Source organism: Pogoniulus pusillus, chromosome 24, assembly GCF_015220805.1.
Source record: "Pogoniulus pusillus isolate bPogPus1 chromosome 24, bPogPus1.pri, whole genome shotgun sequence".
In the NCBI taxonomy this organism is placed as follows: Eukaryota; Metazoa; Chordata; class Aves; order Piciformes; family Lybiidae; genus Pogoniulus; species Pogoniulus pusillus.
This window is the reverse complement of record NC_087287.1, coordinates 9022235-9038890: the sequence shown is the minus strand read 5'-3', so window position 1 is coordinate 9038890 and position 16656 is coordinate 9022235. Positions and strand designations below refer to the sequence as shown.

Here is a 16656-nt window from a genome sequence, read left to right as displayed (position 1 = left end):
TTGTGACTGGTTTGGAGAGCAAAGGTCACCTTTAAGGGTGACAAAAGTCAATTTTAGGGGTAACCAGTGGGGGTCTTAGGTGGAATATTGGGGCTGGCTCTTCCTGCTGGTGGCAAGAGTCAATTTTAGGGGTAACCAGTGGGGGTTTAGTGGGAATATTGGGGCTGGCTCTTCCTGCTGGTGGAGGAAGACAGTTTTGGGGGGGGATTAGTGGGGTTCTGAGCAGGGGAAATGATTTATGACTGATTTGGAGAGCAAACTTCACCTTTAAGGGTGACAAAAGTCTCTTTTAGGGGTAACCAGTGGGGGTTTAGTGGGAATATTGGGGCTGGCTCTTCCTGATGATGGCAAGAGTCAATTTTAGGGGTAACCAGTGGGGGTTTTAGGGGGAATATTGGTGCTGGCTCTTCCTGCTGGTGGAGGAAGACAGTTTTGGGGGGGAATTAGTGGGGTTCTGGGCAGGGGAAATGATTTGTGGCTGGTTTGGAGAGCAAAGGTCACCTCTCAGGGGGTCGCACAGGTGCCAGAGTCGATTTCAGGTGGGGAAACTGAGGGGTTGCCGGGGGATGTTTGGGCTGGCTCTCCCTGCTGGTGGCAAGAGGGCGAGGAGGAGGCACGGGAGGAGGAGGAGGAGGAGCCGGGGAGCGGAGGGCGGGCAGGGCGGGAGGGAGGAGCCGCGGGCAGCAGCCCAAGTTCGGGGGGGAGCGCTCGGAGGTGCTCGGCGGAGGCCGATGGGCTGCGGGCGGCTGCGCTCGGTGCCGGCGGCGGCTCCGGGACCCCAGCGGGGGTGCGGCAGAGGTTCGGGGTGTTGAAGGGCACGGCGGTGGAACGGCTCCCCCCTGGCCCAGCCCGGGGGGATGCCCCGTGGCTAAGCGAGGAGAATAGTCCGGCAACCTGGTGCATGGCCCAGCTATGGAGGTGGTGGACGAGACGGAGGCTCTGCAGCGCTTCTTTGAAGGTAAGGGGGTGCGGGGGGGGTGGGGGGGGGAAGGTGTCCCCCATTGCACCCCGCTTATCTCCCAGCACCCTGCTCCTCCGGCCCCTGGCCCCCCTCCCCCGGCTGGCCCTGGAGCGGGGCACACAGCCCTGCGGTGGCAGCGGCTTTCTCAACAGCTGGGTCGAGCCCAGCCCGCAGGTCTGCATGCTCCGGTGCACCCCCGGGTGCCAGGCTGGAGGGCTTGGCACAGCGGGAGCTGGGCAGCGCGGCGCGTCCTACCTGCCAGCCCCGGCCCAAGCCGGGAGGGAGCTCGGCGTGGCCCTCGGCAGGCTCCGGGGCTCTCCCCGGGAGGTGCCAGCCGCTGCTGCCCGCCAGCCTCTCCGCCCGTCCCGCCGGGGCACGGCGTGTGGGCAGCAGGCTGCCCGCTGGGGACCCGTCCCGCTGGGCTCCAGCAGCTGCGGCCAGCGGCAGACCCCCCCCAGCAGCTCTGAAGCGGTGCCCCGAGGGCAGCGCTGGGCAGAGCCTGCACCACCGCCGTGTGCCCCTGGGTGCGCCCAGGTGGGTGCGAAGCGAGGCCGGAGGAGTGGCGGGCAGCAGAGTTCGGCCTCTCTCTCGGTGCTGAGGGCTCGGTGGGGCTGTGCAGCTGGCACCCCTGTGCCCTTCGTCGTGTCCCTCCTCGGCTTGGCGTTTCTCCTTTGCTGACACCGCTCTGCTCTTCCTTGTTGGCTGTGTCCTTGCTTCTCTTTCTCCTCGTGGGCTTTGTTCCTCCTCGCCTGGTGCTGCACCCCGTACTGTGCCCACTCCCACCTGCTCCTTCTCTAGTGGGCCACCTGCTCGGGCAGAGGTTGTAGTTCCGTGGGGCTGGGCACCTCGGTGTGGCCCCTGGCACGTAGAAGTTCTGGCTGAGGCGGATGGGCACAGCCGTGTGGCCCCCGCCAGAGCAGGGTCACCTTTGGTGGTGGCAGAGCTGGGGTCTTGGGGGATGGACCCTGCTCCGCGGAGAGCTGTTTGTGTGCTCGGCTCAGCTCAGGAGCTCAGAGCCCCTCCGGGTTCTCCGTGGTGGGACTGGACAGGCAGCTGCTGCCTCGGGGCCGGTGGGCTGGGGAGGGAGGACGATTTGTCTTGTGCTGCTTCGGCTGCTGGAAGGGCTTAGCCTGAGGAGGAAAGCAAAGGTGCACCACAAACAGGAGCTGCTGTTGACAGTAAACAGAGGCTGAAGCTGCTTTCTTCTCACTTTCCCCGCTCCTGGCAGCCCTCTGATGCCTCGGTAAAGCATCTCCTCCTCCTTCTCCTCTTCCAAGGGAAGAGCATCCCCTGTTTGTTCCAGCTGTGATCCTGGATTCCCCAGGAGCAGCAGGGTTAGTGAGGATGGGAAGCTTCACCACGCAGCCCCTTATCATCTGCTCCCAGCTTGGGTTCTCCCCAGCCTTCGGGGGGATGGTTTTGGTTTTAGGGTTTCACTTGGACCAATCTAAGTCCTGCTGTCCTCAGGGTTCCACACACCTCCTGCTCAGCACCTTGACCTTATTTACAGGCACTGGGCTTCAGCTCTCTGTTTCTCCACTTGGAGAAGTGAATTTTCTTTCCCTAGAGCATCTTTTTAGAGGGTGGAAAGTTTGTTTCTTCCTCTGACAGTCTCTCTGGGTGCTGTGGTGTGACCCTGCTTGAGCAGGGGGATGGATGAGATGACCTCAAGACATCCCTGGCAACCTCACCCAGTCTGGGATTCTTTTTCCTTCTTTATCTTCACATCTTTGTCCTCCTTTCCCTTGCCCCTCTTCTCCATTAAAACCATCTCCTCCCAGTAAAATCCAAGAGGGAAGCTGAGGCTGGAGGACGTTTCTTGGCCTCTGCTGGTTGCTGGCCTGAATCTCTTCTGCTCTAGCCCTTCTCTGAGCTTCACTGTTGTTGTGGAGCCCAGCCTGGGCAGCGAGGTCCCTTTGGGAGTGGTGCTGAGGAGCATCTCTTACAGTGCAGCGTTTGAGGGCAGGAGGGAAAGAGGAGGAAGTTTCACCAGGAGGAATTCCTGCTCAGTTCACTCCATAGAATCATGGAATCCTAAACTGGTTTGGGTTGGAAGGTGCCTTTGGAGGTCATCTTGTCCAATCTCCCCCTTCACTCAGCAGGGTCATCTCCAACTAGAGCAGGTTGCTCAGGACCCCATCAAATTTGACCTTGCAATGGTTCCAGGGGTGGACACCTGAACCACCTCTCTGGGCACCCTGTTCCAGTGTCTCACCACCCTCATTGAGAAGTGTGGAGGTTCTTCTGAGCTCACTTGAATCGTGGTGCTCTGAAGGAGTATGTGGCTGAACTGATCCCCTCTGTTGTTTGGGAGTGAAGGTTTTGGTGCCTGCAGGGAGTTGGACTTGCCCTGGAATCTTCTTGACCTGAAGAATTGATGGTTTCTGGGTGTGTGACGTGGTGGAGAGCAACAGAAATCCATGGATTCACAGAAATCCATGGATTCACAGAAATCCATGAGTAGAGGCATTTCCTCATCACCTCTTGGAGCACAGCCTGCTGATTCCCTTCTTGGGGGGACACAAACACATCCAAACCATAGCAGAGTAGCTGATTGTTGAGTTCCCTTCCAACCTAAGCCATTCCCTGGTTTTGTCCTTCTCAAATCCCAGCATGGTTTTGGGTTGGAAGGGACCTCTGGCAGTCATCCAGCCCAACCCCTTTGCTAGAGCAGGGGCACCTGGAGCAGGCTGCCCAGGACCATCTCACAGATCCTTTTACACCAAAGAATTTCTTCCTCTCCTCTTGAACCCTCCAAACAGTTTGGGAATTCTCTTTGTGTTGCCTCAGCTCTGCCCAAGTTCTCAGCCTGTCCCTGCAGCTCTACCACCTTGAAGAGTAAATCCCTGTGCACCACTCTCAGCATTTCCAAGTGTCAGAGGAGGATTAGTTGGCCCTCTTCTTTTGGGGGAGTGGGGGCTGCTGAGCTGTGCTGAGCTGTGTTGGTGTCTCTGCTGCTTCTCAAACCCTGGCCCTTGGCTGGCTCCAGCAGCAGTGCTGCAGGTCCCATCTGCAGAGCCAGCCTTGGCTTTCTTCTGTTTTTTGGGGGGTTGGGGGTGGGGGGGAGAAAAAGCTTCCAAGGTTTCAGCTCTCACTGCCTGCCTCTGCTTTTCTCAGCTGCATGAGGAGGGCTCTCAGGGTTTGCTCGGGCAGGAGAGTAGCCTGGTTTCCCTGGAATGTGGTTGTCTGCTTTTGGAGGTCTGAGACACATGAGGATGGAGGAGCAGAAGAATGATGTGTTTGGGAATCACAGAGCACAGAGTGTTTGGGTTGGGAATGACCTTTCAGCTCGTGGAGTCCAACCCTTCACCCAGCACTGCCAGGGCACCACTAAACCATGGCACCACATCTCTGGGGGCTTTGAAACCCTTCCAGGGATGGGGACTCCATCACTGCCTTGGGCAGCCTGCTCCAGCTCTTGACAACCCTCAAGGGCAACAGATTGCTCCTCATGTCCAACCTAAACCTGCCCTGGGGCGACTTGAGGCCCCCAGGGAAGGAACTAGGGAAAAGCACAGGCAGCCTGAGTGGAGCCTTACTTCACACCTTCCTGAGATGAAGATGCTGCAGGTCATAGAGTCACAGCTTGGTTTGGGTTGAAAGGAGCTCTAAGGGCCATGTAGTCCAACTGCCTTGCAGTCAGCAGGGACATCTTCATCTCACGCGAGGATGGGACTCGACGATCAACTAGGATCTCACCAGCATGAACCTGGCAGGCAGAAAGGCCTCTGAGAGTCCTCAGGATGGACCTAACCAGCCTTAGGAAGGTCATCACCGAGTAGCACAGCTGGCAGAGATCTCTGGTGGTGCCCAGCACCCATCCTGCTGGGGGCAAACAGCTGGGACAGCTTGAAGGCGAAGAGCCGGAGCTGCCAGGGGGTTTGGCAGCGGTGGCCAAGGAGCTGCCTTGGGTCTCTCCGTGGGTTTCTGGGGAGTGTTTAGCCCAGAACATTTGTATTTGGTATCAAAGGAAAGAGGAGGGAGTGGAAAACGGCTGACCCTTGGCTGGCATCCTGGCTAGAAACCTTTACCTTCCTCCCTGGCGTAAGGGAAGCGCTTACAGCACGGCTCAGCTATTTGGGATCCCTCTCTGCTGGCTAATTTATGAGATAAGAGCCTGTGCAAGAATGTACATGGAGGAAAGATGTGAAGGAGAGAAGGGCTTGGGGAAAGGGGAGGGGGGGGACAGGGCTGGGGGGAGGTGGGGGCAGGGTTGGCTGATGGCTGAAGGCAGAAGAAAGGCGAGAAACAGAGGAAAACCTAAGCCAAGTTGGGAAGGTTTGGAGGAGTTGGGGCTGAGAGGTTGCTGGGGGAAGTTGGCTGAGGAGAGATTATTGACAGTGAGGGTGGGGAGACACTGGAACAGGTTGTCCAGAAAGGCTGTGGATGTCCCCTGCCTGCAGGTGTTGAAGGCCAGGCTGGATGAAGCCTTGAGCAACCTGGGCTAGTGGAAGTGTCCCTGCCCGTGGCAGGGGGTTGGAACTGGATGAGCTTTAAGGTCCCTTCCAACCCATCCTGTGATTCTCTGAGTCTGTGGAAGAGGATTTCAGGGAGGTGAAGCAGAAGGTTGGAGGTTTTCACCAAGCACAAGCAGCTGGAGCAGATGGAGGTAGGGGTTTGGCTGTGCAGGCATGGATGGAGCTGGTGGTGGTGGTGGAGAGGTGGTGGAGGGGTCACAGGAGCTTCCAAGCTGGAGCAGCAGGGCAGCAGCAGTGGTGGTGCCAGGGAATGGTTCTGCTCAGTGCAGCTGTCAGTGGCTGCTTTCTTGCTGGAACTTCTCCACTGGAAGGTTCTCAAGGAAGAGCTGTCAGAGCAGCAGGCAGCAGCATGCTCTGGGTGTGCTCATCCCAGGGCCAGCCCTCAGCCATCCCAGCCTTGGTCCACTTCATGAACCCATCTCTCTCTCTGCACCTTCTGCCCAGCCTCAGCACAGCTCTGTCCCCTCAGCCACCCTGTCCACCTGGTGATGGCCACCTTGGCCTGCCATCACCTCCAGCTGCCCCAGGGGAGGTTCAGGTTGGACAGTAGAAGAAACCTCCTCACTGAAAGGCTTCTCAAAGGCTGGCACAGGCTGCCCAGGGAGGTGGCTGAATGCCCATCCCTGTTTGGGTTGAAAAGACACAGCAAGGTGGTGCTGAGGGCCATGGTTTAGCACCAGCCTTGGCAGAGCTGGGGAATGGTTGCACTGGAGGGTCTGAAAGGCCTTTCCCAAAGCAAACAGTTCCATGTTTCTGTGACTGTGTAGCGTGGAGCACTTGCTGTAGGGCAGTTGAAAATGCCACCCTGAAGGGTCTGGGCCATCAACCCACCCTTTCCCTAGTGAAGAAAGGCAGAATGATGAGGCTGAGGCAAAGAGCTGAACCCAGTGCTCCTGGCTCTGCATCATAGCCACCCTGCTAAGTGGGGTCCTGTGTGTCCACAGCAGGATTTGGTGGTGGAGGGGGACAAGCAGAGGAGGACAGCACTGGTGACACCATCACTGGTGCAAAACAGGGAAGCTTAAAGGAGAAGGAGTAAAGGTTTCTACTCAGAGCTTCACCCCTTCATGGTGGTGGGAAGCATCTCTGAGCTGGAAGCTACTGCTGGTGACCCCCATCTCAGAGTTCCTGCTTTGGGGCTTATGCTGAACCGTGGGGATCATCCCAGGTTCTGCCAGGCAGGAGGTTGGAGGATGGTGGAAAAAGAGTCACAGAGAATCAAGGGCTGCTTTGGAGTCTTCTCAGCTGCTGAGGGCTGTGCAGGGGACAGTGATGAATTCAGGAGGCTGAAAAGGCTGTGGGCAGAGAGGACAGGAGGGCAGCAGAGCTGAGGTCTCAAGAGCAGAGGCTGTGGTGTCTGTTGTGGTGCTGGCTGGTGGGCAGAACCACACAGAACAGCTGCCCCAGCTGCCTGCCTGGGCTTGACATACAGCTCCAGCAGATCCCAGAGTCCCAGCACCATGGGGATGGAAGTGAGCTCTGGTGATCAGCCAGTCCAAGCCCCCTGCCAAAGCAGGGCACCCACAGCAGCTTGCCCAGCAGCACAGTGCCCAGGGCCACTTGCAAGCTCTCCACACAAGCAGACTCCACAACCTCTCTGGGCAGCCTGCTCCAGCCCTCCAGCACCCTCACACCAAACAAGCTTCTCCTCAGCCTCACATGCAACCTTCTGCACTCCACTTTGTGCCCTCTGCCCCGGGCACCACTGAGCAGAGCCTGCCCCCAGCCTCTTGCCCCCCACAGCTCCTTTAGCAGTTGCTGAGCACTGAGCAGATGCCCTCTGGAGATGCTCTCCTGCAGGCTCAGCAGTCCCAGGGCTCTCAGCCTTTGCCCCAGGCCCCTCAGCACCTGCAGAGCCTGCCCTGGACTCTCTCCAGCAGCTCCCAGTCTCCCTGGAACTGGGAGCCCAGAACTGGACACCCTACTCCGGAGGAAGCAGATCAGATCAGCACATCTCGTTCCCTCCAGCGAGCTGCAGGAGCAGCTGCTCTGGAGCCGTCTCCCTCTTCACCCTTTGCCTCCCCAGTGCCTGTCTGCCCCTTGGCACCTCCCAGCTGCACCCCCAGCTCTGAGAGCCTGCTGGAGAGAGGCTCTTCCCCAGCCGGGGCTGCTGGGGGTGCCCGGTGGGCAGCGGGCAGGGCAGGGCTGCTGGGGGCACATGGCTGCCCGGGCACAGGGTGGCTTTGCAGGGTGACAGTCTCTGCAGGACCTGGCTGGTGCGGTGGGGAAGGGTAAGAGGCTTTGCCTGGAGCTCTGCTGGCCGGGGTTAGCCCGTGACAGAGTGGCCCTGGGCAAGCTGGTACAGCCCAAACACATGACCGCCCCTCCTGGTAATCCCCTGGCAGCCCCAGACCCCAGCGTGCAGCAGCCACCGCCTCACCTCCTCCCCCTCCTCCTCCTCCTCGGTCCTCCCACTTCTTCCCCAAGGGAATAGAAAGCCCAGTCGGCAGCGAAGCCCCTGGGACCTGGAGAAGCTGAGGCAGGCAGCAGGATGACAGAGAGAGGACAGAGCAGGGACGCAGCAGGAGCCTGACAGCTGCGCTCACCATGCTCAGGATGCGCTGGATCCGAGCAGGTAACAGCAGGGTCCTCCAGCCCCCCCAGGGCTCAGCTTGCTCTGTCCCCTGCTTCTCCAGCCCCCCCAGGGCTCAGCTTGCTCTGTCCCCTGCTTCTCCAGCCCCCCCAGGGCTCAGCTTGCTCTGTCCCCTGCTTCTCCAGCCCCCCCAGGGCTCAGCTTGCTCTGTCCCCTGCTTCTCCAGCCCTCCCAGAGCTCAGCTTGCTCTGTCCCCTGCTTCTCCAACCCTCCCAGGGCTCAGCTTGCTCTGTCCCCTGCTTCTCCAGCCCACCCAGGGCTCAGCTTGCTCTGTCCCCTGCTTCTCCAGCCCTCCCAGAGCTCAGCTTGCTCTGTCCCCTGCTTCTCCAACCCTCCCAGGGCTCAGCTTGCTCTGTCCCCTGCTTCTCCAACCCTCCCAGGGCTCAGCTTGCTCTGTCCCCTGCTCCTCCAACCCTCCCAGGGCTCAGCTTGCTCTGTCCCCTGCTTCTCCAACTCTCCCAGAGCTCAGCTTGCTCTGTCCTCTGCTTCTCCAACCCTCCCAGAGCTCAGCTTGCTCTGTCCCCTGCTTCTCCAACCCTCCCAGAGCTCAGCTTGCTCTGTCCTCTGCTTCTCCAACCCTCCCAGAGCTCAGCTTGCTCTGTCCCCTGCTTCTCCAACCCTCCCAGAGCTCAGCTTGCTCTGTCCTCTGCTTCTCCAACCCTCCCAGAGCTCAGCTTGCTCTGTCCCCTGCTTCTCCAACCCTCCCAGAGCTCAGCTTGCTCTGTCCTCTGCTTCTCCAACCCTCCCAGAGCTCAGCTTGCTCTGTCCCCTGCTTCTCCAACCCTCCCAGAGCTCAGCTTGCTCTGTCCTCTGCTTCTCCAACTCTCCCAGAGCTCAGCTTGCTCTGTCCCCTGCTTCTCCAACTCTCCCAGAGCTCAGCTTGCTCTGTCCCCTGCTTCTCCAACTCTCCCAGAGCTCAGCTTGCTCTGTCCCCTGCTTCTCCAACTCTCCCAGAGCTCAGCTTGCTCTGTCCCCTGCTTCTCCAGCTCTCCTTCCCATCTGATGTTTTTAGCTGCTTCTCTCCTCTCTACCTTCTTTTTCCAGCTGCTTCTGGCCACCCAAGGTGGTGCCTGCTCGTGGCCACCATGTGCCCTCGGTGAGAGTTGGCAACCTGAGGATGCTGGTGAGCTCAGCTCCCTCCTGCAGCCTGAGCAAAGGAGGGGGAAGAGAGAAAATTCCCCTTCAGCTCATGACCAGTGGTCTGCAGAGCTTGGCTGAGGGGCAGTGAGAAGACCTGGGCCTAGGGAGAAGATGAAACCTCCATCCTGAGCCCCCACCTAGAGTGCTGGGGCCAGTTCTGGAGTCCTCAGCACAGCAGAGACACAGACCTTGTTGAGTGGGTCCCAGAGGAGGCCACAGCAGTGATGGCAGGGCTGGAAGCCCTCTGTGTGTGGCCAGCCTGAGTGTTGGAGTTGTTCAGCCTGCAGAAGAGAAGGCTCCAGGCAAACCTTCTGGTGGCCTTAAGAGGCTGAGAAGAAGGCTGGGGACAGACTTCTGAGCAGGGTCTGCTGTGACAGGCCAAGGGGTGATGGTTTGGAGCTGACAGGGAGATTCAGAGTGGAGAGGAGGGAGAGATTTATGACCCTGAGGGTGGTAAGAGCCTGCCCCAGGTTGCCCAGAGAGGTGAGAGCTGCCCCATGCCTGGCACCACCACAGGTGAGCAACCTGCCCTAGCTGGGGCTGTCCCTGCTCTGTACCAATGCACTTCTGTCCCTGCTGACTGCAAGGTTGCACTGCATGAGCTTGAGAGGTCTCTTCAACCCAAACCATTCCATGGTTTATTCTTTGATCCCATCAGGACAACCAGTCCCAGAGTCTTTAACCAAGGCCCTTAGTCCACTCTCCAGGACAGGGCTGGTGCAGAGCAGAGCAGGCTGCTGCTTCCAGCATCCTCTCCTGGCTGTGCTGCTCCTCCTCTGGGCTCTGCCTTCTCTCCTCACTTTCCCCAAAGCTCTTTTTTTTCCCCTGGGTGGGAAGAGCAGAGGAGGCATCTAGCTGGAGTGAGGCCAGGAAGCTGTTGGTAGGAGGGTGGATCCCTGAAGCCCTCTGATAAGGGGGGGGTTGTGGTTCCAGGGAGTGACGTGAGCACAAACCCACAGGGGCTGTGCTGGGCTGGACACAGGCACTCTGCCCACCTCCTGGGTCACTTATCTTCCCTAGGTGGGTGTCTTGGCAGCTGTGTCTGGGCACAGGACCAGAAGGTAGCATGGAGAGGTGACCATCAGGGCAGATTGGAAGGGAGTCCTGATGGAGGTGTGACCAGGCTGATGGAAATGGACACCTTTGTGCAGCTGCCTGGGCTGGGGCTGTGCAAGGGCTGCTCCAGGTGATGGGGATGGGAGATGCTGGCCAAGGAGGAGCCTTAATGGAGTGCAGGGTAGGAAGGATTGCACAGAATCCCAGCAGGGTGAGGTTGGAAGGCAGCTCTGGAGATCAGCCAGTCCAAGCCCCCTGCCAAAGCAGGGCACCCACAGCAGCTTGCCCAGCAGCACAATGCCCAGGGCCACTTGCAAGCTCTCCACACAAGCAGACTCCACAACCTCTCTGGGCAGCCTGCTCCAGCCCTCCAGCACCCTCACACCAAACAAGCTTCTCCTCAGCCTCACATGCAACCTCCTGCACTCCACTTTGTGCCCTCTGCCCCTTGGCACCACTCACAAGAGCCTGGCCCCAGCCTCTTGCCCCCCACAGCTCCTTTAGCTGTTGCTGAGCACTGAGCAGATGCCCTCTGGGGCTGCTCTCCTGCAGGCTCCACAGCCCCAGGGCTCTCAGCCTTTGCTCCTCACAGAGCTGCTCCAGGCCCCTCAGCATCTCCAGAGCCTGCCCTGGGCTCTCTGCAGCAGTTCCCAGTCTGTGCTGAACTGGGGAGCCCAGAACTGGACCCAGGTCTCCATCTGTGGCCTGGCTGGGGCAGAGCAGAGGGGCAGCAGACCCTGCCTTGCCCTGCTGCCCACACTCCTCTTCATTGCCTACAGGAGAGCCTTGGCCTTCTTGGCCCTACTGTCTCAGGTCAGTGCCTTACTGTTGCTTTCTCCTTCCCCTCCATTTTCTGCCCTGCCATCACTCCTGCCCACGGTGGCTTGGGGAGAAGGAAAAGCAGGTGAGGTGCTTCAGAGCAGGTGGAGAGCTGGAGCCCTGCTGCGTTTGCTCCTGGTTAGGGGACTCATGGATTGCTGCTGCTGGCACAAGGCCTGAGTGCAGCTGGCAGCTGTGCCAGGAGGGTGCCAGCCCATAGCCAAGGAGCCCCTGGCCCCAGGGCTTTTCTCCAGGCTGAATGGTGAGAGCAGCTGAAGAAAGGAGGAGAGGTGAGGAATCCCTGGAGGTGCTGGGCTACCTGCTGGCTTCTACTCATGCTTTAGGTGATACATACTCAGAGTGTGCAGGTATCCATTTGTGTAGCTGAGTCCCTTCTCCCTAGGAAGAAGTGACAGGAGGAGAGGAACAGCCCCAGGCTGCCCCAGGGGAGGTGGTGGAGTTGCTGTCCCTGGAGGTGTTGGAGCAAAAGCTCAGGGCAGAGCTCATTGCTGTCTGCAGCTGCCTGCAGGGAGGCTGTAGCCAGGTGGGGTTGGGCTCTGCTGCCAGGCAAGCAGCAACAGAACAAGAGGACAGAGTCTCAAGTTGTGCCAGGGGAGGTCTAGGCTGGATGTTAGGAGGAAGTTGTTGGCAGAGAGAGTGATTGGCATTGGAATGGGCTGCCCAGGGAGGTGATGGAGTCACCATCCCTGGAGGTGTTTAAAAGGAGACTGGCTGGGGCACTTAGTGCCATGGTCTGGTTGCTTGGCTAGGGCTGGGTGCTAGGTTGCACTGGCTGAGCTTGGAGGTCTTGAACCATAGAATCAACCAGGTTGGAAGAGACCTCCAAGCTCATCCAGTCCAGCCTAGCACCCAGCCCTGGCCAATCAACCAGACCATGGCACTAAGTGCCTCAGCCAGTCTCATCTTGAACAACCTGCTTGGTTCTATGATTAATTTCTGTGATTCTATGATTAGTTTCTATGATTAATTTCTATGATTCCAGGATTAGTTTCTGTGATTCCATAACCAATTGCTGTGATCCATTTCTGTGATTCCATAATCAATTTCTATGATTCCAGGATTCATTTCTGTGATTCAATGATTAACTTCTATGATTTTAATTTCAATGATTAACTTCTATGATTCATTTCAATGATTAATTTCTATTATTAATTTCAATTGTTAATTTCTATGATTAATTTCTGTGATTCTATTATTAATGTCAATTATTAATTTCTATTATTAATTTCAATGATTAATTTCTATGATTCCATGATTAATTTCTGTGATTCCATGATTCACTTATATGATTAATTTCTATTATTAATTTCAATTATTAATGTCTATGATTCCATGATTTATTTCCATGATTAATTTCTGTGATTCCATAATTCACTTATATGATTAATTTCTATGATTAATTTCTATGATTAATTTCTATGATTAATTTCTATGATTAATTTCTATTAATTTCAATTATTAATTTCTATTAATTTCTATTATCAACTTCTATTATCAACTTCTATTATCAACTTCTATTATCAACTTCTATTATCAACTTCTATTATTAATTTCTAGGATTCCATGATTAATTTCCATGATGAATTTCTGTGATTCCATTATTAATGTCTATGATTAATGTCTATGATTAATGTCTATGATTAATGTCTATGATTAATGTCAATTATTAATTTATATGATTCCATGATCAATTTCTGTTATTAATTTCAATGATCAATTTCTGTTATTAATTTCAATGATCAATTTCTGTTATTAATTTCAATGATTAATTTCTATTATTAATTCCCATGATTAATTTCTATGATTCCATGATTAATTGTTTCTTGCCCTTGAGGGTTGTCAAGGTGTGGGAGCAGCTGCCCAGGGCAGTGGCAGAGTCCCCACCCCTGGAGAGGTGTCTGAGCTGTGGAGCTGTGCTGGGTGAAGGGTTGGGCTCCATCACCTTCAAGCTCTCTGCCAACTAAGGCATTGCCATGATTTTATGGCTCTCTGACCCTGCAGCAGTGCTGCAGGTCCTTGCCCTTCCTCTCTGCTGCCCAGACAGGGTCTCAGCCCATGGCCTGGCATCTCTCCAGGCTGTGCTGGGGATTTCCTCTGCCAGGGATGGCATTGGCTGGGCAGAGCTCTGCAGAGCCTGCCGGGTAACCCCTTTGCCTCTTCCCAGTTGCCTTGCTGACTGGACCTGGACTTTGCCCTCTCTGATAAGAAGCCTCCTGAGCTAAATGTGCCCCAGGAATCATTAACCAGCCTGTGCCTTGCCAGGGGACAGGGGAGCAGGAGCTGGCCTGTGGCTTTGGGGCTTGAGCTGGTGCTTGCTGGAAGCTTGTCCCATGCACCAGCTGGTGGGGCAGCATCCTTCAGGAGAGCCCACACCGTTGGCTCCTCAGTGCCCTGCAGGTAGAATCAGGGATGGATGGAGTGGGATGAGGCTGTGCCAGGTCAGTAGGAGAGGTGTGGAGGGCAAAGGAGGGTTCTGGTGCTGTGCAGGGACAAGGGCAGCTCTCAGAAGTGGAGGGGAGAGCTTCTGGCTTTCCATACCTCCCTGCGAGGAGACTGCAGCCAAGTAGGGGTTGGGCTCTGCTGCCAAGGAGCAAGTGACAGGACAAGAGGAAATGGCTTCAAGTTGCCCCAGGGGAGGTTTAGGTTGGACATGAGGAGCAATTTGTTGCCCTTGAGGGTTGCCAAGGCCTGTCCCAGGCTGCCCAGGGCAGTGGTGGAGTCCCCATGCCTGGAGAGGTTTCCAAGCCCTGGAGCTGTGGTGCTGAGGGCCATGGCTTGGTGCTGCCCTGGCAGTGCTGGGTTCAGGGTTGGACTCCACGACCTTAAAGGTCCAACCCAAACATGGGTTGTCTCTCTGTCCCCTCTACACCTCACCCTCCCCCCAACTGAAGGAGCTGCCAGGGCTCCTGTACATGCCCTGGCAGCAGGATCATGCCATGTTTGGGTGAGGAAGAATCTGCTCCCTGGAGCTGTGGTGCTGAGGGCCATGGTTTAGTGGTGCCCTGGCAGTGCTGGGTTAAGGGTTGGACTCCATGATCTTGGAGGTCTTTTCCAGCCTAGCATCTCAGGATACTCAGAGTGCCAAATCAGATCTGATGCTCATAGCCAGGGAGAGTAAGATAGACATTGGTGGGAAGGAGACAGCCAGGAGGACATGAGGATGGGCATGGAACAGGATTTGTGCCAGCCACAGGTGAGGTTTCCAAAAGGGCTGGAAGCCTAATTCCTGCCACTTGGCTGTCTCCTCTGAGGGCAAAGTGCTGGGAGGCTGCAGGACTGCTCTTGCTTGCAACCACGGGGAGCAGAGGTGGTACCAAGAGTACCCCAAACATCAGACTGGAGAGCAGAGAAGGGGAGAAGGACTTGGGAGTGCTGGTGGGTGGAAGGATGGCCATGAGCCAGCACTGTGCTCTGGTGGCCAGGAGGGCCAATGCCATTCTGGGCTGGGTTAGAAGGGCTGTGGTTAGTAGGTCAAGAGAGGTTCTCCTGCCCCTCTGCTCTGCCCTGGTGAGGCTGCATCTGGAGTACTGTGTCCAGTTCTGGGCTCCCAGTTCAAGAAAGACAGAAATACTTGAGAGAGTCCAACACAGAGCCACAAAGCTGATAAAGGAAGCTGAACATCTTCCTTATGAGGAGAGACTGACTTTGTAGCTTGGAGAGGAGGAGCCTGAGGGGTGACCTCATTCGTGTTGATAAAGATGTGCAGGGTGAGTGCCAGGAGGCTGGAGCCAGGCTCTGCTGGGTGATGCCCAGTGCCAGGACAAGGGGCAGTGGGTGGAAGGTGAGGCATAGGAAGTTCCATCTGAACCTGAGGAAGAATTCTTTTCCCTGTGAGGGTGCCAGAAGCCTGGAACAGGCTGCCCAGGGGGGCTGTGGAGTCTCCCTCTCTGGAGATAGTCAAGAGCCATCTGGATGTGTTCCTGTGTGACCTGCTCTGGCAGGGGGGGTTGGACCAGATGAGCTTGCAAGATCCCTTCCAGCCCCTGACATTCTATGATCATTTGGCCTCTGAAGAGTGCCTCAGCTTGTACCTGGCCTTACTTGTTGATCAGCAGCTCCCACTGATGACTTTTAGTCTCCCATGCTGGCAGCTGCTGAGTGCTGGACATCTGATGAGGCAGGAAAGCCACCAACTTCTCACCCTGCCTCATCTTGGCTTATCTCCTCTGTTGTGACAAGCAAGGCTTATGGACATTGATTCCAGCAAGCACTGCAAAGTGAGCTTTGACTTTATTGGCCGAAGCCACCTACTCAAGGGAAACACAAAGCTTGAGAGCTGGAGGTTATGAGAGCCATCAAGCACAGCTGGCTGCTTGCTGATAACCAATGCTCTGCTCGGGGTAAGGACAGAAGAGCTCTCCTGCCATGAGCAGGTCCCATCCATACCCAAATCTGAGGGCAAGGAGAAGTTCTGGGTGGGTTTTGTTCCTCTCCTCTCCCTCCTGTCAGTTTTAATTCACTCTTTGGAAAAGGAGTTGGAATTCAGAGGTTGATGGTGACAGGTTTTCAGCCTGCAGCACAGTGGAAGAGGTAGTGAAGAGAGAAGCCTGAGAAGGGATCTTCTCAGTGGTGATCTCTCTGCTCTGCTCTGCTCTATATGGAGTCCTGGGTCCAGATCTGGGCTGCCCAGCTCAGCACAGACTGGGAACTGCTGGAGAGAGTCCAAGGGCTGGCACTGGAGGTGCTGAGGGGCCTGGAGCAGCTCTGTGAGGAGCAAAGGCTGAGAGCCCTGGGGCTGTGGAGCCTGCAGGAGAGCAGCCCCAGAGGGCATCTGCTCAGTGCTCAGCAACAGCTAAAGGAGCTGTGGGGGACAAGAGGCTGGGGCCAGGCTCTCATCAGTGGTGCCAAGGGGCAGAGGGCACAGAGTGGAGTGCAGGAGGTTGCATGTGAGGCTGAGGAGAAGCTTGTTTGGTGTGAGGGTGCTGGAGGGCTGGAGCAGGCTGCCCAGAGAGGTTGTGGAGTCTGCTTGTGTGGGGAGCTTGCAAGTGGCCCTGGGCACTGTGCTGCTGGGCAAGCTGCTGTGGGTGCCCTGCTTTGGCAGGGGGCTTGGACTGGCTGATCTCCAGAGCTCCCTTCCAACCCCACCATGATGAGATTTGGTGTGTTTAGCCAGGGCCCAGAGCTGTGGGTGACAATGACATTGGGTCAAGTTTAGCTTTGAGAGATGGGAATGGTGGCAGTGGCAGTGAGCTGTGATGGGCAGCAGAGTTGGCAGCAGACACCACAGAGCTCTCCCAGCGCCTGTGTAGCACGAGGAGGACAGGTTGCACAGAGGAGCAGCAGCAGTGAGGTTTGCTGGCCTTGGAGGACTCCTGTAGCAGGAGTGAGATGGAGAAGGTTGGTCTGAGGTGTCCTTGGTTTGTGTTTCCAGCCGTGGAGCTGCTCAACCTCCGAAGAGTGGAGGTCAGGAAGTGAGGAGGGGCCATGAGCTTTGAGGTGCAGGTTGCTCTGTTGGGGTGGTCTCAGCCTGAAGGAGACTTGTGGAGGTCTGGGTTTGTAGAGCTGCACCCAAAGCTTTGGAGAAGTTGTTTCTTCTTTGATCACCCTGTTTAAATGGTTGGGAGCAGGGGGAGGCTTTGTTGGCTTAA

At 56.6% G+C, this 16656-nt stretch overlaps 1 protein-coding gene across 1 annotated transcript in view; it reads left to right on the top strand.

Annotated features, from left to right (window-relative positions):
- Positions 1–704: 704 nt before the first annotated feature.
- The window catches only part of MYRF (myelin regulatory factor), a 79481-nt gene continuing 63529 nt past the window's right edge, over positions 705–16656 (top strand). Inside the window, 1 exon segment of the mRNA XM_064163307.1 lies at positions 705–958. Coding sequence (XP_064019377.1) covers positions 913–958 — 46 coding nt within the window. The 5' untranslated portion in view covers positions 705–912.